This window comes from Amborella trichopoda, chromosome 4 (genome assembly GCF_054954075.1).
Source record: "Amborella trichopoda isolate Santa Cruz 75 chromosome 4, AtrichopodaSantaCruz75HAP2 v2.0, whole genome shotgun sequence".
Classification (NCBI taxonomy): domain Eukaryota; kingdom Viridiplantae; phylum Streptophyta; class Magnoliopsida; order Amborellales; family Amborellaceae; genus Amborella; species Amborella trichopoda.
Genome location: NC_142339.1, coordinates 59,818,946 through 59,838,842, shown reverse-complemented (window position 1 = coordinate 59,838,842; position 19,897 = coordinate 59,818,946). Strand labels below are relative to the sequence as shown.

Sequence of the window (19,897 nt, the reverse complement as noted above, 5' to 3'; positions counted from 1 at the left end):
AAAGTTATTTATGTAATACCCCATGCTTTGCAAGGTTCAAAATATGTCCCCTATATTTTATATTTTGTATTTATGTGCCATTTTTTAAGAACTTGTCTAGTGTTTCAATTTTCTTCTTTTTTTTTTTTTGCATCGTTTTGAATTCAAAATTCATACATCCAATAAAAATTATATGAAATAATTCATAAAATTAAATTGACCAAAATATCTATACATGATTTAAATTATTTTGGTTACATTAGTTAATTTTATTTGTTTAAAATTATGATTTTTGTATTATTTTATAGTTATATACTAGGGAGAATGAAAATGCAAGCTAATATGATGTATAATAAAAGAGATTGCATACGGTGAGACTATTTACCATGGTTACACAATCACTCTTAGCCATTAGATATCAATTTGGATGGGTTGGAGTGTGTCATAAAATTTGAGATCTTTTTACTTTTTATTATTTATGGAACTTTGAGTCTAGTTAATAACACACCAACTACAAGATATAAAATCTGGCAAGTGCTTTGTGTCATCCTTGTAGTAAAAGTAAATAGTTTATTTATAGATTTTCTATAAAAAAAATATTAATATCATAGTAAAAAATGAGAGTTGAAAGCAAAATAAAAAATATAGGAGATGGTTTTTGAATTCTACATGGTATATTCGTTGATTATTTATTTTTGGTACAACATCATCATCCGTCGATAGATATGAAATCGGATGGTTGGTGAACGTATCATTCATTATGGAGCCATAGAAAGTTTTAACAAAATTATAGGTTCACACGCAAGATCCTCACCAATGTTATGGCGAGGAAGAGAAGCCGATTTCTCATTCATCCCATCCCCATCCCCATCCCCATCCCCATCCCCATCCCCATCCCCATGTGTTTATTTGGTATGAGTTGTAAATAAGATGGAGAAGAAGGGGAATGTTTATTTATTATGAGTAGTAAATAAGATGGAGAAGGAGAAGGTGATGTGTTTATTTAGTATGAGTAGTAAATAAGATGGAGAAGAAGGGGAATGTTTATTTATTATGAGTAGTAAATAAGATGGAGAAGGTGAAGGTGAAGGTGAAGGTGAAGGTGAAGGAGAAGGGTTTATTATGAGAAATAAATAAGATGGAGAAGGAGAAGGGGAATATCAAGTGGAGTGGAGTGGAGAGGGTTAGGGTGCAAGAAAAATGAGCCAGGGAGGTGGTGGGAATGGTTCTTCGTCTTCGTCTTGGGGTTGGGGTTGGGGTGCGGGTGGGGGTGCGGAAGAAGAGGAAGCAGAAAGAGAGAAGCAGAAGGAGAAAGCACGGGTGAGCAGGACATCTCTGATCCTGTGGCACACCCACCAGAACGATGCATCCTCCGTCAGGAAGCTGCTTGAGGAAGATCCCTCCCTCGTCAACGCCAGGGATTACGACAACCGCACCCCTCTCCACGTCGCCTCTCTCCACGGATGGATTGACGTCGCCAAGTGCCTTCTCGACTACAAAGCCGACGTCAATTCCCAAGATCGATGGAGGAACACCGTATGTCACTTCTCTTCTTCTCTTTGCATTTTTATTCTTCCTTCCTTCCTTCTGATTGGATTCTATGTTTACACTTTTTGTATCAAAACCTATCTTTGCAGCTAAATCTTTTTCACAGAATCGTACACTTAGAACTGAAAATTAGATGGATGAATTTCGTTATTTTATTTCGCTGGATGTGTGGCTCGTTGGCGATGACAAGAATAAAGGGATCAGACTGTTTGCAACAATGGTGGACACTGTTGTTATATCTTAATGTGAACCCTTCAACTGTACCAAAACACCTATGTTACCCAAAAAAATAGATAAAAGAAGTGGTAATGGTACTTCGACAGGGATTCCTTGTTTATACATCCGAAATGCCAAAGGGGCATTGTTTGCTTCAGAATTAGATCTGCTTACAGCTGACTTGGGTGGTGCGGGGAGCCATTTGCTTTCCTTTACTTGAAATCGATGCCTATATCTGCACTCCTTGACTTGTTAACTGTGGCCAGTTTCTGATTTGAATTTCCAGATTTAACTTTTGATACGATTCTGGTGACTCTGTGAAGCCAATTGATCTCAATTCCCTGCATGACCTACTATAGTATTAGCAACGAGGTCACAATTCACAGATACAAAGTTCCTACAAACCTTCACTCTGAAGAACAAGGTCTCACCTTGTCTTCGATTTGGATGTGAAGTTAACACACTAATTATTCATATGGCAATGGGCCTCAAGGCTGAAATAGAAATTTTTGAGCTTAGATTCCATGCGGTTTATGTATGGGTTCTGTGTTTTTTTTCCCCAAAAATTTATGCATTGCGTTGTATAGTGATGTGGTGTCAAAACTTAGCCTTTCACTCACCCCATTTTTTGGCTGTCTGGCCATATTGGGCCACGGTTGACTAAGTCCGAGTTTAAAATGAGAAGTATGGGGTGGGGGAATTGAGTTAGTGGGCTTGAGCGAGTCCTGATTCAGGAGTTGGTTAACTGAGTTTTAAAAGATTGTTATATGTGTGCCACCTATGTTTGGATGCATGTTGCCACCCTTTGCTCATAAATTCTTATATCTATCTTCATTGCCACATACAGATTATTTCCATCACAAACTCCATGAGTATGAGTTTTGGGATTGACTTCTGCCATAAGTTGTCCACGTCTCCAACAATTATTTCTGGGAACCATTTCTACTCTAAATTGCTTCACTCACTTCATCTTCACACAATTTTGTCTGTTATGGTTCATTCAACAAGGGTTATTTTAAATTTCTGTTTTGTTTAATATCTTATTGTCATAGAAGTCTCTCTCCTTCCCTCCCTCCATCTCTCTCTTGCTCACTTTTCTTTTGAATTTTTTTGGATTTTAAATGCGATAATAATGGCCTAGCAAGGGGCCTGGAAATATTGTCTTTACCAGCCTCACATACTGAATCTAGTACACCGCACTACCTGTCAAGGTTTTTCTATTTTAAGGAAAACACTATCCAACTATGGAAATCAAGTCCTTCACTCATTTCTGATTCAGACACTATCATCAAAGAACCATACAGGTTTCAGGATTTTGAGTTTAAATTTTAAGAATTTTTATGGCTAGTGATGCATAAAAAAAGCTTTTTTTTGATAAATATCTTGGGTTGATACATCAGTAGGTTCATTCTTGGAGGAGGTTCCAGACGTTTGGTTTTCGTTACCACTTACAGGAAATTAATCCTTCCACACTCTTCTTCATGTTCTTGTTGTGAACAAATCCCCCCCTCCAATCCTCAAAAGTTTTTCAAACATGGTTTCTAATCCAAGCACTGTTAGAATTGAGACTGGAGTCACTTTTAACTCCGAACTTCGTTGATTCTCAAGAGAATGCATATATTGTTTCATAGATGGTTAAAAGTGATACAAGCAAAGTGCAACAATGCTTAAATGCTTAATTTTTTTTTTTTTTTAAAATGCCTAGATGCCCGTATTAAGTTTCAAGGGGCTGTGTAATCTCCCTGATTGATAAGCTCCTCTCTAAATGTCTCTTCCCTAGTCTAGGATTTGGAAGCCTTCTTGGTATTCCCAAAAACATCATGAAAGGAGATTGCCAGCAGGTCACACCCCATAAAAATTCTACCCAAGGACTTGAAATTTATGTATTCAAAATATTGATCTCTCTCACATATTGATGCTCTTCTCCACTAGTTTTGTTCTTTCAACTTCTTATGTCACATCTTAAGGGATATATTAAAGTTGCCTTTCTTTATTTTGCATGCCATATTCACTAATTTAATCTATCAATTATTCCTTGCAATTTGATGTTGGTGGAATAATTACATTTAAGTTTTGACTGATTTTCACATCAGATTTCCCTTACATCATCGCAAGGTTAATTTCATAGTCATCACGATTTATAGCCTTTTTTTGCTCTTTAAAACAATCTTCTCTGTTGAACAGCCTCTAGCTGATGCGGAAGGAGCTAAGAAACATGACATGATTGAACTCTTACAGTCGAATGGTGGCTTGTCCTTTGTAAGTTTAGAAATCTCATCCATTTCTATCACTTTCATGAAATGTGGCTTTTTACATGAAAAATTGTTTTAAAAATCCAAGATATAACACAGCACATGACTTCAATATTCTTTTTCATTTTGGAAGACTTGCAGTCTCTGGTCTAATTCACCTTAATTGTATTCTATCCCTTTTCCTCTGACATTTTCATTGAGAAGGAAAATATGGCTAGTTTGTGGTACTTTTATGATTTAAAAAAAAAAAGATAATTTGTGAGGTTTTTCACAACATCCAGGGACTTCTGTTATATTTCTCCGTTGTTGTTTGGTGATAGAAATTCTAGAACATGTGTTTAGCATGGTTAAACCTGTAGCAGTAGATTGGCGTCGTCGTTCTTGTTTTTATTACTCATATTAGTACTATTATAATGTAAATTCTACGAAACATATTTGTTTCAGTACGCTATTTATGCATTATCAAGTTTCCCATAAAGTGCATTTGTGACCTTTTCCTGGCTCTTTGGAATCTGGTTATTCATTTATTTAATTAGTTCTGATAAGCACCAAGATGCAAGTGAATTCATCAAATTCAAACCAAGACCGTGTGCCTCCAATTGCTTGATAATGTGGTGGGTGGTAGCTCCTTTTGATAACTTGCAGTTTAGTTAACCATAACGAATGATTTTTGGTGCCATTCCCTAATCAAATCCATGAGAGAATCATGAAACCCATGAGATTGATCTGGGTGCTTCTACTATCTTACTGCTGGATTGTATATTATTTTAAAATTGTCACAATCAGAGTGGACTGCTAAAAAACAATAAAGAATAAAATTAGTGTTTCATTAGTGATATTTGGTGCCCAATACTCAGTTGTTTTGAGAAGCGTTCACTCTAGGGGCAAGATCCATATTTTCCGATGCTGGTAGGGTTGGTATTTTCTTTTTCTTTTTTTGTTAATGTGGTTAGGGTTTATCTCTTAGTTAACTGCAGGGTTAATTTGGTCCACAGAGATTTTAGGGGTATTTAGGTCATTTGGTGTTGTAGATATTTTGAGAGCAATTTTCTTTCCTATTGCAGAGATTTTTTCTTTCTTGTTTATAATTACATAATCTATTGCAAACAAAAAGAGAGATGGAAGAAGAATTAAATTTTGGGTCTTATGAAAAGATCGTTTTGGGTGAACTCCCTTTCAGACTTAGTGAGAGTTTATTCTATTTAATATTTCTGGTTTATTTCATTTTCTTCCTCTTCTCCTATGTCCATGTTCATGCTACTCATATATGCTATGAGACTTGGTAGAAGCCAGAGCGATATGCTCATGGCCCTCTCATATTGTACTCATTGAAACTTGAAGTTACAAGATGTATCAAAGACACAAAAGGAAACTTGAAGTTGGAGGAGCTTCTTGATAGATGCAAAGGAAGGATCTACATGTACTAGAGAATAATGAGGCTACTAGAAACAATTTTTTCTTTTTTGAAAGTGCATACTAGAAACATTGTTCCTGCACAAAGAACAATCTCCTCTGGAGTATTATCAAGAACATACATACCCTTGAAACTATCACTTTTGTCGTGCTTTTTGAAAACCACTCAGATTATCAGAATGCTTTTCTTCTGTTTCACAAAAGAATTAGGGCAGAAAAAAGGGATGTGTATTGGCATATCCTCCTCGGTAGAATCTTCATATAGCTCCAGTTTCAGATGAAATTTTACTTCTTAGTCTCTCTGTGATTACTCCTTGTCAAACAGTGTGCTTTTCATGAGGAATTGGGCTTGGGTCAAGACAGTAGAGGCTGGGTTTTCATAGCAAAACGTCTCTAGTTCCATTCCTATGTAACCTTGTCAAAAAAAAAAGAAGTGTGCTTTTCATGGGACATGATTTTCTATGAAGTTGGAGGAGCTTCTTGGTATTGACTTTTTACTTTCTGATTTATTATAGTAGAGAATAGTTGTGCATATTAAGATTTTTTTTTTTTTTGTCTGTTGAAGGGACAAAACGGAAGCCATTTTGAACCAAAACCAGTTGCACCTCCTCTCCCAAAAAAATGTGATTGGGAAATTGATCCCTCAGAATTGGATTTCTCAACCTCAACTATTATTGGAAAGGTTGGTTACGAAATTTGATTTTTATGCTGGATGTATGTTATGTGTTATTTACATTTTAAATGAATAGAACAAAAGCAGATTCATTTGAATGAGCCTCCACAAGAAGAAAGGAAAGTCAGCTTCACTAAGGTTATGAATCAATATTAATCACAAGTGAGATGAACAGTAAAGCAAAAACCATATCTAGGGCTGATAGTAGAAGTGCTACTTTTTAAGGAAAACTCTTATTAGGGATAATGATACAGAGAAGATAGAATACATTATCAAAAGTTTTGTCCATACTTGATTTATATACCAATCTTGTGTTTACTTGTTCTACTGTACCCACTTCTTTTCACCTATAGCCATTTTATGCATGCAGGGATCTTTTGGTGAAATTTTGAAAGCCTGTTGGCGTGGAACTCCTGTTGCTGTTAAACGGATTTTACCATCACTTTCAGATGATAGATTGGTGACGTGAGTGTCTATTCTATATTACTGTGCTGTTTATTCAAGTATTTTACTCTGTAATGTATTACTTTTTCCATCTTTGGAATCAGTTTCTGAAAGACTTCTTGCCTTTGTAAATTGTGAATATTTTACTATTTAAGGATAGCTGGATCATCAACTCGGTTGGAAGAGGTTTATTTAAATTAGTTCAGTCTTACAATTGATAAATGCTTTCTTATCATAATTACCCAATCCAGCTACTGGGAAACACCCTCTTTCAGCAATAAATGCTTTCAAAGCTATTTCTATAGATTTCATTACAAATGCATGCCCTGTTCTTGCTACTCTTTGCTCAGGTACTTCTAATTAGTGTGTTAAAGGCCATACCTGAATGGCCAGTTCTAATGGTTTGGATGAGAACTTTCTGTCTTCCGGTTTACCTGGCCCCTGAATCCAAAATTCAGAGAAATTAAACCATTCAAAACCTCTTTGCATTTGACTGGTGGAACTGTTTGAACCAGTTTTCTATTCCTTTTCCCTTTCCTTTTTCTAGTTCTTTTTGTTACAATTCTAACAAATTGGGCAGGTTACCAGATTAGATTTGACTTGACTGACAGTATTTTTGGTTTATTGATACTGTTCTTGATTGTCTCTAATAACTAAGATCTGGAGTTGGGGCGCAATTTAACAGGCCTATCAACCCTTGTACTCTTTCATTAAGTCAGAATGCAAGATTTTAACTCTTCAAGCAGTTTCAATAAAATCATTAACACATCTTTCTAATGAGATATAAACATCAGATTGAGGTCTTATTTTGTAAATCAAAGTGTTCTTAGAAAAAGTATTAGCAAAAGAAGCTTCACAACAATAGTCTAAGTGTGATTGAAGCCTGTCCCAAAACATCTAAACTCACAAAATTAAAATGTTATTAGTGTTGCTCTGATGGACCAGGATCACTAAATGAGCTTCCATAGAAAATTGGCTTTGTTGATTCCATCTGACACTCCATTGCAGCTTGGGTTTCCTAGCTTATGGATTCCATTAGTGCTATCATCTTCTGTTCTCGTGCTATATTTTCTGACATGGTACCCTGAGTTTCTTTCCTTACAATTGTCCGTGATAAAACTGACCTCATGATACTCCCCCTGAGCACCATTGTGAGGACCTGTAACTTACGAAGTCATGTTGGTCCTCTGCATCCGAATCCTCCAAAATATTTCTAGTAGGTACTAATTCCAATGGACGTGCCCTGGATCCAACATTGCAGAGCTTCTTTTCCTCCTTGCCTATGGAATCTAATTAATTCCTAGCTTCACCATTTGCTCTATTGAAAATTTTACTTCATGACATGGGAGTTTAAGCAATTAGCAAGGATATTGAAAGTTTCTTTAATTTTTTTTTTTCTTTGTTCCATAAGTGGATTAATTTGCTGCCATAGCTTATAAACGTTTTATGCTTGAAAAGTGGAGAGGCCGTTTTAGAGATGTGGATAACTGTTACCATGACCTTAAAGAATTGTTGTTGGGATACTATTCATTTATGTACCAATTTATTCTGGGATTGGCTGCATTTGTAACAAGAAATATTTTCCGAACTCAATTCAACAAACTGGAATTTACTGCATTTATATCGCTTAAGTTGACTTTTTAAGATTCGCTTTTGACATTCAGAATTTTCATTGACCTCTTGTCTTCCATAAGAAGTTATGTAGTAGAACAATAGCTTTTATCTTACTGAAGTTGTAGCAGATGGAAATTTCTGACACCTGTATTTCTCATGGATCAGCCAGGATTTTAGACATGAGGTGAATTTACTAGTGAAGCTACGCCACCCTAATATTGTTCAGTTCCTTGGTGCAGTCACAGAAAGGAAACCTCTGATGTTAGTCACTGAGTATCTTCGAGGGGTACTACAATTTGTTTCAAGTTGTCAGATGCTTTCTGTTTTCTGTGTTTGAAAGTTCATAGTGTAAGAAACAACTACATTAAGGCTATTTTCCTAAAATTGTTTTGGTGACAATGTGTTATTTTTCAAGACATTCTCTGTGGTGTTACTTTTCCTTCCTTTTTTTTTTCATATATATTGTTAGCATTATTTCCTTAAATATTTGGAATCTACAATATATCTCATTTATAGAAATAAAATCCAGAAAAAAAAAAAGGTCCACTTTCGAATATATTTATTTATTTATTTGCATATACTTAGGGCGATCTCCATCAGCATCTCAAAGAGAAAGGCCCACTTAGTCCATCAACGTCAATCAACTTTGCTTTGGATATAGCTAGGTACTTTCTGCCTTTACATTTGGAGAAATATTTACTACTTCCCTCCCCTACAACCAAAAAAAAAAAGAAAAAAAAATTAAAAAAAAAAGAAAGGAATAAAACAACGATACAGCCTTTGGGATTATTGTATTGAAAAGAATTTACAAGTTGGTCTATTGTATTGAAAAGAATTTACAAGTTGGTCAATGAATGCAAACGCCGCATCTCTCTTTTCAGGGGAATGGCTTATCTCCACAATGAACCCAATGTTATAATTCACAGGGATTTGAAACCAAGGTAAGGTGCATCTCAATTGGAATTTCATCAGAATGCACAGATTGTTGTTCTAGTCTAGTAGCTATTATGTAGTTTATATTCAGCATAATGAAGTTAGGAAGTGGCAGATATTCAGTGGTGCTCCAGGATCTTGATACCGGTCTGAATTGGGCTTTAGATCATGATTGCTTTTCCCTAATGTGATTTTTGACTTTTTCTTGCATACTGTAACAAAACTGGAGTTTGAACCTCTCATGTATTTTTTAAAGGCTCAGAGTATGATACGACTTGCAGGAATGTCCTGTTAGTTAATTCCAGTGCAGACCATTTGAAGGTTGGAGACTTTGGGTTAAGCAAGCTCATCAAAGTTCAGAATTCTCATGATGTATACAAGATGACTGGAGAGACTGGAAGCTGTGAGTGCTAATAATTAAAGCTGTTATTGTAAAGAAAAGGGATAGAACTTTTTATGTTGATCTAACTGGTTTGTGTGTGATTCTTTTTCTGGAAAATAAAGATCGGTATATGGCTCCTGAAGTTTTCAAGCATCGGAAGTATGATAAGAAAGTGGACGTATTCTCATTTGCAATGATCGTATATGAGGTGATTGAACAATTCTATCACTATCAAGGTAGTGTAAGAGTGTACTTCTTCGCTATTGATCATAGAACCTGTAAATCTTGCTGCAGATGCTTGAAGGGGATCCCCCTTTTGCAAACTATGAACCTTATGAGGCTGCCAAGTATGTATCGGAAGGACGCCGGCCACTTTTCCGTGCCAAAGGATATATCACTGAGCTAAGAGAGTGAGTTCCTTGTAATTACGTTGAGACAATATAAAAATGATTGACTGCAGGATCATCTTCAGCTAACTCCTGCTCAAGGCAAACAAGTGAAGCTGCCGCCTGCATCGTGCTTTGGGGGGTTAGGTGGACTTCTTAGGATGGTCTTATTATATATGATCCAATTCTTAGCTTTTAACTTACAAGTCATGCCTGTAGTTACTGTATACACTATCACATGATAGATGTCCACCTCTTCCCTTTCATCCTCATCTCTAAATATTAAAATTTGCATATGTCATCCCTGTCATTAAGGCAAGAGAAGTAAAAATTTGCTGAAAAAGGAAAGAACAAAAACAGTATGAAATAATCACATTCTTGAATTGGTTAAGACTTGGAGAGCCCCATTAAAAGATTGTTATGCATGATAATATTTTGGATATTAGTTTTATATCTGACTTCAGTTGGATGTAAATGCCTGGTACGATTTCTCATTTATCAGAGTTGTCCTATGTACACATCTCTCACCTATTTCAACAAATACTGCTTTTGCATTTTGTGATGTCACGGTGATTCCCAGCTCCTGCAAAAAGCACTTGTGGGAAATTTGTATGCAGTTTAAGTTCCTATATATTTTCAACAGCGACACAATCTCTGATATGCAGCTTTGAGTTGTTAAATATTTTCAACAGCAAGATGTAAGCTCTGATATGCAGCATAACCTGATCTTACACTTTGGATCTTTCGTTACGCTTAAGAGTTTGTATTATTACATGTTGGGTTCACTTAATGGACGGTCTTGAAGATCCCAAGTTGATGGTGTTCTTATAATGCCTTGTGGATTCTACAGGTTGACAGAGAAGTGCTGGGCAGCCGACATGAACCAGAGGCCGTCATTTCTTGAAATCCTTAAGCAGCTTGAAAAGATTAAGGACAATTTGGCTTCGGAGCAACATCCCTGGAATATCTTCACGCCTTAGATGATCTTTGATTTGATTTTTTTTCTTTTTTTGGAAAATGTGTTGTATAATTAGAATTGGTTTGTATAGTTTCCCATTGACATGCTGAAAGAACAGGTAGTTTATGAAGAAAGCCAATTTATGATCATGGAGAAGGCCTATACTTAATGATTTTTTTGGGAAGTGAAGAATCCTAGAACAGCAAGCAGGAATGTGAGAATGGATTTGAACGTTTTTTTTTTTTGTCAATTTGCAATTCTGATAATGGGCACGGCAGTTGCCGTTATAGAAATAAGAAATATGATTCAATTTCCAATATATTATTTGTCAGCTTACCTGATTTACAGGCATGCTATTTTCTGCCCTGCCCCTGCCATCTAATTTAGTGTCTGCCAACTGTTTCCTTTGGCTTTGTGGTGATTTACATGTACAAGTGAGGTCATTGCACTCGTCTGAACAAACTCAACTGGAAATGACAGTAGATTCCATATTTTTCTTTTCCATCATGTAATCGTAGTTTTTTCCATTGATCAGCCTAGTAGCTCGTATAAGGTTTTCCATTTATCTTTGTTGCACTTTAATATGTAAAAGTTTAAGTGCAAGAAGTCAGTTTTTTTATATCTAAGCTTTAGAGCAGCACACTACTTACATAGGAACTAAGAATTCTTAGATGAATGTTGGGCTTTGATAATATACGGTTGGGCTTTTGATTTCTTTTAATTTGGTCGAATACAGTGTTCGGCTACACAGTGTTCGGCTACATGAACCGGCTGCAGAAACTATCCATGGGCCTGGTCCGGGCAACCTGTAACTGGTTCGAGTAACCGGCCCGAGTTAGGCTGGTACCTGCTAGACAAAAAATGTGTTAAAAAAATATTTAAAAATCAACAAATTAGGAAATATATGTTGAAAGTAATCGAACTAAATGATGTTGAAAAAGGAGTAAAAAAAATAGATTTTAAAAAATCAATTTGTCGTTGGGGGGATATTCATGGCCACAATACTTTTCCACGAGCACATGAATGTTAGAGATAGATTGATTTTTTTTTTTTTTTTTTGTAATTCTTTTGAATTATTTTTTTAATAACCCGGACGCTTAAATCGTGGATAGGCCGGTTAGTTCAAGCAGACTCTTTCGATTAGTGTCCAATCTTCTCGATAGCTAAATCACAGATGTTGGGAGCTTTGTGCTCTATTTTTACGGACTCACCTGAAACATCAAACGGAACCTATCAATTCTCCCAAACCGGGAAACAATAGCAAGCTCCGCACGCTTCTCCTTGACATCATTAAAATCTGGGGAGAACTGTGAGTGAGAGAGTTCTAGTATTTACTTTTTCAGTTATTATTCACACAAAAAAAAATCAGAGTTAAAGTTCACCTCATCATACGGCCCACCTCAAGTCATGTGCAGCTACATCTAAGTCAATTGTTCAATCTCCTCATCTTGGTTAGTGCCACATGATGGATGTCGATACTAAAATTTTCAAGCAATTACCTATATGAAATATTTCATGCATTTCTTCTCGGTATAACAGAAGCAGTTAGTCACCTATTTCTATTTCCATTGGATGTAAGAAATGAAAACTTGGCTCATTACATTATTTGTTCTCTCTCGCTAAGTAGGTGAATGAATTGCAATAACTCAAACATTAGAAACAGAAGTTGAAGTGGGTTATTTCACGGACATTCCCTCATGAGGCAACCGTTAAAAACGAAGATAAACGCAAAAAGGATGAGCTTCCCAAACGGTATACTAACGTTTCTCATAAACAAAGAAAACAAACTCATCGCTACACAGACGTGATACTAACGTTTCTCATAAACAAAGAGAATAAACTCTTCGAGAAACAAAGGAATACATAATTACAACATATGGAACAAGGAATTACATCACTGTTCAGTGGTCAATCAAATACCTCCCTCTACGGAAAGAAGATGCAATGACAATGCCATCCACAAAAAGGGAAATAGAACAAGCCAAGTCTGAGGATGTGTATGTTTATATCTCCAAACAGAATAAGGCCTCAACACAACACGGGAAATAAAGGAGCCAAGTCAGAGGATGTATATGTTGAAATTTCCAAACATAAGATTGAAGGCCTTGCAGAAATGGGGTCTCTCTTGGGCCTTTTTACTAACTAAGCTGAGATAGGTAATTTCATGGACATTTTCTGAGACAACCATGACCTTTCTGGGTCTGGGTCTATAAACTGATGCATAACAAACTGGGTTACTTCTTCATCCATGAGTTCTCGAGACCATGAAACTCTTTTCGTCGGGTTACTTCCGGGACCTGAGCACCTGAAAGGCATGTTTTCTTTTCAGCTATGCAATTTATATTCGCAAGCAGAAATTTCAACATGAGATGAAATTCGAAGGGAATACACGAAAGGGAAAATATTGATCTAAAATACAATCTCCACAGAAAATTATCATGACTATATATATATATATATATATATATATATATATATATATATATAAGAAAAGTATACAATGAGACCATGTATCCCTAGTATAAGGTGGTCAAAATTAATCTTGACCATTGGATGTGAAATTAGATGGCTGCATTTATTCAATTGACAAAGTTCAATCTGCAAAAAAAACTTTCTCAAAGTTTGTAACACACCCAAGCTATTATATTTCACATCCGATAGTCATAAGCAATGGTGACCTCCTTGTATCAAAGGTAAATAGTCACACATTGTACATAATCCCATATACATACATATATATATATATATATATATATATATATATATATATATATATATATATATATATATATATGAGAAATGATATCATGCAACGGTTGTATAATAGTATAATGCAACCATCTTCAAAAACCATGTTTGAGACATTTGACACGAATTTTTAAATGTACACTCTTTTCATTATAAAGAACAATCACAAATTTTTTTTTGAAAAAACTCCATAGAAAGTGTTTTTCTAGCCCAATTTATATAAGTCGTCCATTTTAGTGAGATGGTTAGATATAGGCCTTATAAGAATTTTTTAATCCCAAAATTTTTATATAGCATTATCATCATTAGATTAACAATGCTAAAAAAGAAAAAAGTGATTTTGAATTTGTTAAGGCCTGGACATTGAAATTCACCAAATGGGCGGTCGAGATTCATTGTTGGAGGGAACTAATTTTTACCATATCTAGGGTGCAAATTGAATTTTTTTCGTAGGATTGATTATGAGGATGAAGAGAATGTGTGTGCAAAATTTGGGGTCATACAAATGCCAAAAACATGGTTATCTAGAGGTGTGGTTGCATTATACTACTATACAACCGTTGCGTGAAATCATTATATATATATATATATATATATAGATATATGGAAGAGATTACAAAACACCTATGGGCGAAAATGAACAGTATTTTCGACCATAGGCTCGGTGCCGTCTGAATTTCTCGGACGGCACAGTATTTTCAACCATAGGCTCGGTGCCGTCTGAATTTCTCGGACGGCACAGTATTTTCGACCATAGGCTCGGTGCCGTCTAAATTTCTCGGACGGCACAGTATTTTCGACCATAGGCTCGGTGCCGTCTGAATTTCTCGGACGGCGTGGATTAAAGACCGTCACGGACATTGTATGTCTGTGGGCAGGATTTTTTACACAAATTTGATGCAAAAAATATTGGGGGACCGCCACGGCTCCCATAGGTTCGTGGCGGTTTTTAGGCAAAACCGTCATGGACATGCTATGTTCGTGACGGGCGCGAAATATTGTAGAAATTCGCCTACAGGCGTTTTAAGACTTTTCTTATATATATATATATATGTGCAAGGAAGAATAAATGAGAATGCAACTTTTAGATTTCTTGTGGTACTTACTTTTGCCTCCAAATTTCCTAAAAACTATCTCTCTCTCTACCATGCTTAAAATATCTTTACTTAAAAATCATTTTCCTCCATTTTTTCTGTAGCATCCTTCCCCTTAAAGGGCTTAGCTGGTTTGGACTTGCCACTACGCTCCTCCTTGCGACTATAGTCGACGAGCTGCCCCGCTGCTGCTTGCGCCGAGGCCAAGTCCTGCACGTCACACCTTTGTAGCTCCACCTCCACCCACGGTTGTAAGCCATCCAAGAAGTAGAATAGCTTGTCCTTCTCCGACATATCCCTTATGTCAACTATTAGAACTTCTACCATCCTTAAAATCTCTTTACTTAAAAATCATTTTGGTTTGTTACATAAATCTAGTGTTAGATTTGTCAAAAAAATAGTATCCATCTCTCCTTCAAAATATCTTTGATATTTTATCAAAACCTTGATTTTAAAAAAGGGTGAGGTTTGTATAAGGTATCAACCTTATACTATTGAAGTAAGGTGCACCTCAAAACTATGCTGAAAATGTAGTTTGGGTGCCTCGAAGCCTTGGCTTTACAATGATATGAAAATGTATTATTGCCCCCAATTATGAAATTTAAAGTTTCAGTAGTAGTGACAATCAAACAACTCTATAAACATTTAAAAATCTTGAAAATGGATGGTCTAGATAATATGTTGGCAGATGAACTATTTTTAGGACTAGAAATCCCCTTCTTTTCATGTCTATGAATCTCGAGGTCGAGATGATCGATTTGAGTGGTTTCCAACATACAAACAACCTTCTCTAGTGGGTTTTTTTAGGTGCACCCTACTTATACACAATACGGTTGACACCTTATATAAACTATTTTCTTTAAAAAATGATCAATTGTAGAGAAGAAATAGGAGAGAACAAAAAAGAAACCTTGTTAAAAAATTCAGACGGGGCTTTTGTATGCTAATTATCCCTACCAAAAATAAATATAAATTTTTATAGGAGTATTTTTTATCTAATCTCAAGAGGAGCAGTGTGCAACACACGTGCCATTAGCTAATTTAATTAAGCATAGAAGCAAGTGTAACATTCATGTCCTATGACTGTTAACAGTTTCAAAAAAGAAAAGAAAAAGAAAAAACATTCATGTCCAACAGTTGAAATTATACCTGTACTCATAGAAACAAGCAGTTCTTTCATTTTCAGCTTTGTTCCAATTATTCCAGCCAACAGGTTTAATACACGCATCCATCCATGTATATGCAAAAACCACCCGTCCAAAGGGGCCCCAAGGCCGTCCAAGATGAGTATATGATGCCCCTCCATTTCCAGTGATGACACACCTACATTTAGCGAATCCGTAGACTATAAGAGAGAGAGAGAGAGAGAGAGAGAGAGAGAGAAAGAGAGATCTTAAAACAATACTGACATATGCAACAGTTGAAATTTGCAGAAAAACATTGTGTGTGTGTGTGTGTGTGTGTGTGTGTGTGTGAGAGAGAGAGAGAGAGAGAGAGAGATCTTAAAACAATATTGAGATATGCAACAATTGAATTTGCAGAAAAACATTTTGCACCAAAGGTTGGTAGTACCGAATGTGCCCACAATGAAAACTATGTTGCACCAAAATCCAGTGGCACGAAATGCTCAAAAATGTCGAAAAGAATAATAATTTACTCTATAGAGGGTGTAGCATAAGTTTGTTGGTTTTACGAGACTCAATGGGCTTATTTCCATTCTTCTTCTTTTTTTCTCTCTTTTTTTTTTCAATCACCTCATTGTAATGCTAATTTATTAAATGAAAATGTGAAATACCTAAAAACAAACTTATTCCTTTCTAAACTCTCATTTTTCACCATGGAAAACACCATAAGCTGCTATACGAGACAATTGGAAGCTTAAGAAAGGAAAAGGAGATTCATGTGCCTCCTAAAGCTTTTGTGAAGTAAAAAAAAGTACATATACAATCATTCAAATCATAAAATACAAAATTCATGTGCATCTAAAATTTTGGTGAAGTCAAACAAACCACAGATTTCTCGTTCAGATCAACAAATACAAGGACCAATGATAAAGTATTACTGAGAGAGCACAAACCTCAGGAAAACATAACCTGTTGATTCCTGAGGAGACTTCCTACTGTGGGCAGTAATGAATCCAGGTGATTTGCAATGTACATGACAATGTTCTAGAAGAGCTGTACTATTTCCAAAGATGAAGTCCACACTGCCTTCAACATAGCAGTCTCTTAGATAGTGTTTCCCATAATGCAAATATAAAGTATCCTGCATGAATGCCAGCACGATTTAATAAAGACTGAGAAAATTGTCATACATAGATTATGAATCAAATAGCACATCAATAAGTGATCATCTTTTTGCAATTGAATTTCCTGACATTCTTTACCTGCCACCCTAGGAACCTGCAACAGTAGAAAGCACATCGATCAGCCGTTACTCTTAGTGCCACAGCTTGGCCTGAACCCTGTCATAAAAAAAATAAAAACAAAAAAGATAAATAAAATAAGAGTAATGATCCAATGAGACCCTCCCACACCCATGTGTGTAGAATCCCAAAGGATCACCATTAAATTTGGCACAGAACTCTAGAAAAGTCAAGTCCCACACCCATGTGATAACTTTTCTAGAGATCTATGCCAAATTTAATGGTGATCCTTTGGGGTCCTACACACATGGGTGAGGGAGGGTTTCATACGATCATTACTCATAAAATAATAGATAAAAGTTTCATAAGAAGCCCGTGTTGGCTCTTCAAAATCATATGATGAAAACAAAACAGACTTGCATTAGAAAAACGAAGGAACATGCTACTTTAATGCCTGAAAAAATTAGCAGTGAACCAGTAGCAACACAATCATGTACTGAGCAATGCATGCATCCATATTGCATTGATATCTTCCTTGCATGAACTTTATGTACATGTGAACGTGTATGGTATATTATGTAAGCTTCTAGTCGTTAACGCTCCTCTCAGATCCTTGGGAGAAGTTTCTTCAGTTAAGAATATTTTCAGCCAAATTTGAACGTGAGCATGGAGATTCAAGGAAGTTATTCAACATTGTGTTCCCAGTATCATTACTGAATAATTTATTCGTTAATGTTATTAACGGTTATCTCATATCCTTCTTCTTCCACACAGATTCCTTATTTTGCAAAATGAGTCCTATTTTTTTTTTTTGATAGGATAAAAAAATGAGTAAATCACACTAACCTCATTTTGATAATAAAATGAGTCCTATTAAACAAAAGAAAATGAGTAAATCACACTAACCTCACAAGCAGAATTCTCAAATGTAATGTTCTCAGCTATAAAATCCTCCCCTTCAATTATGACGGAACCACATGCAAAGGTTCCGGTTCCAATGACACGAGAAGCCTACAAGGTCAGAAGACACAGAAATCATAATTACATCCAGAAGAATAAGAGTTCAAACCGGTGTTTGCAAACTCAGTGAGCCCAGTTTGGATGTGCCTGAGTCACTCAAAAGCGACACCCTTCCTACTCTGGATTGCCCAGATTTTGAGATCCCATTCTGTCATAGTCCTCAAAAAATAAAGCAAATAGTCTTCAAAAAATGGTACTGTCTAAGACGAGTTGCAAGTCAGACTTGGCCGTGTATCAGGTTCTTTAAAACACTGGTTCAAACTACATCCATGCCTGCTTCCATAAGAGCATTAACCAAATGAAAGATGTCATCAGTAGGGGTACGAATGCACATATTGATTTGAGTGCATAACCAGAGCTAAGAGAGCATTAGAATTCAAAGTTAGTGGATTCAGCAACTCGTATGTGATTTTCAGCACGAACGTGAAATCCAACACTGATCCAATCTAAATTTTTTTGTTTCTTGATAGCTAAACCAATCTGAGGATTTACTTTCTAGTCTTTGGCCTTCCATTTAACTTTTGGAAAATGAAGAAGAAGATGAGGGTAAGGAGGAAGGTAGTATTGAAAAACCTACGGTGGTGAATGCACAACTCATAAGTCTGCCCATATACTTGGCCCTTGGCCCAATGAGGCTCAATTAGCATTGATAGTTGCAAGATCAATTGGTTCAACAAATCTCTCAATCCACTTGTTTATTCGAGATCAAATGGGAGGTAAGATTTTAATATATGAGAGGCATAGAGTCTCGGACCTGGACCTGGACGTGGACCTGGGTAGGGTTTAGGGTAAGCCGGACCTAAAAAAAAAAAGCAAAGGGAAGAAGAAAGAAAGGTGGACCTGGTGATGGCGGATGTTGGTGGCGGTGTTGTCCCAGGTGAGGATGGTGTGCTCAGGGGAGAAGCCCCGCAGAGTGATGAGGTTTTTGGTCTTGGCCACGTAAAGGGGCTGCTTGTACACACCGGGCATCACATTGATCACAATCCTCTGCTTGTTGCAAAGGGGAACTACCGCGTCAATGGCCTCCTGAACGCTGCCAAAATCTCCGCTCCCATCACTCGCAACCTTCCACTCCTTCCTCAACATCCTCTCTGTTGATCGAATAATATCTGCCTCGCCCCTCCTCTCCCCTCCCCTCCCCTCCCCTCTCCTCTCCCACTTCAAACTTCACTCAGCTGCTTTTAGACGCGACGAGACGAGACGCGACGCGACGCGCATCGCATGCACCTAAGAATTTCCATCGCCCCTCGCTCTAATATTTTTCCAATACTCACTGCCCTGCCCCGCCCCGTCCTGTCCTGTGCTGTGGAAGTAGGGTCGAGATGGGCCAATCGACGGCCCGTTTCTAACCCGGATATATGTGAAGTCAACCACCACCAAAAAAAAAAAAAACAACCGATTTTTTTTTTTTATCGGCATAATAAATCAATGCAGAATCGCCCATTCCAATTCGAAAATTCATCACCGGTTTCTTGCCAAAGAAAGAAAAATGTGCAATAAAAAAAAAAAAATTTATTATGATAATGTGCAATAAAAAAAAGAAATTTTATTATGATAAAATGGCAATCCAAACCGTTTGTTTTTTAAAAAAATTATTTAATACAGGCTAAACTTCATTTCTACCTCTACTGTTAAGAAAGGGTAAAGCAAGACGGATACAAAGCAAGTGTTCCATCTAAAAGTAATGGAAACCATACGTTCAAATGTTTTTTTATTAAAATTATTATTTTTAGTTTTTAAAACTTATTTACTTTTTTCATATTCATGATTAGAGATTACATGCCTCAGGAAACTAAGTCTTAAAATCTATCTCAAAAAAGATATTAAAAGGAGATCCGTTTTTTAAATTAGAAACATAAATAAAAGGAAGGG

At 36.3% G+C, this 19,897-nt stretch overlaps 2 protein-coding genes across 5 annotated transcripts; one reads left to right on the top strand and one right to left on the bottom strand.

Moving 5' to 3' along the window:
- Window positions 1-1,159: 1,159 nt before the first annotated feature.
- Window positions 1,160-11,117, top strand: VIK (VH1-interacting kinase). 4 transcript variants are annotated; one of them, XR_016055112.1, is made up of 11 exons: window positions 1,160-1,515; window positions 3,928-4,002; window positions 5,974-6,090; window positions 6,452-6,546; window positions 8,305-8,400; window positions 8,725-8,804; window positions 9,021-9,080; window positions 9,354-9,475; window positions 9,577-9,662; window positions 9,749-9,864; window positions 10,691-11,117. XR_016055112.1 is itself a non-coding variant. In XM_006827270.4 (11 exons), exons 1-11 carry the CDS (start codon window positions 1,180-1,182, stop codon window positions 10,818-10,820), a joined length of 1,338 nt encoding a protein of 445 aa, XP_006827333.2. In that variant the 5' UTR covers window positions 1,160-1,179; the 3' UTR covers window positions 10,821-11,117. The 4 variants fall into 4 exon arrangements, 1 of the variants encoding a protein (XP_006827333.2); XR_016055113.1 differs by having other exon boundaries at window positions 9,329-9,475; XR_016055111.1 differs by having other exon boundaries at window positions 8,305-8,425; window positions 9,329-9,475.
- Window positions 11,118-12,641: 1,524 nt separating this feature from the next.
- On the bottom strand, window positions 12,642-19,195 carry PME31 (pectin methylesterase 31). Its single transcript, XM_011624259.3, has 6 exons — window positions 18,866-19,195; window positions 17,912-18,016; window positions 17,027-17,104; window positions 16,718-16,905; window positions 15,790-15,963; window positions 12,642-13,103 (listed from the first exon to the last, which is right to left on the bottom strand). The coding sequence occupies exons 1-6, from the start codon at window positions 19,109-19,111 to the stop codon at window positions 12,941-12,943; spliced, it is 954 nt and encodes a 317-aa protein (XP_011622561.1). The 5' UTR covers window positions 19,112-19,195; the 3' UTR covers window positions 12,642-12,940.
- Window positions 19,196-19,897: the final 702 nt, after the last annotated feature.

What these genes read in the sequence shown, in the direction of transcription:
- VIK (XM_006827270.4), top strand. Translation starts at nt 1,180, where the DNA reads ATGAGCCAGGGAGGTGGTGGGAATGGTTCTTCGTCTTCGTCTTGGGGT. An exon ending in AAGATCGATGGAGGAACACC is followed by an intron (nt 1,516 to 3,927) that starts GTATGTCACTTC and finishes TCTGTTGAACAG; the next exon opens with CCTCTAGCTGATGCGGAAGG. An exon ending in TCACTGAGTATCTTCGAGGG is followed by an intron (nt 8,426 to 8,724) that starts GTACTACAATTT and finishes GCATATACTTAG; the next exon opens with GGCGATCTCCATCAGCATCT.
- PME31 (XM_011624259.3), bottom strand. Translation starts at nt 19,111, where the DNA reads ATGTTGAGGAAGGAGTGGAAGGTTGCGAGTGATGGGAGCGGAGATTTT. An exon ending in GCAGGTTCCTAGGGTGGCAG is followed by an intron (nt 16,906 to 17,026) that starts GTAAAGAATGTC and finishes GCATTCATGCAG; the next exon opens with GATACTTTATATTTGCATTA. An exon ending in GCTTGTTTCTATGAGTACAG is followed by an intron (nt 13,104 to 15,789) that starts GTATAATTTCAA and finishes CATGCCTTTCAG; the next exon opens with GTGCTCAGGTCCCGGAAGTA.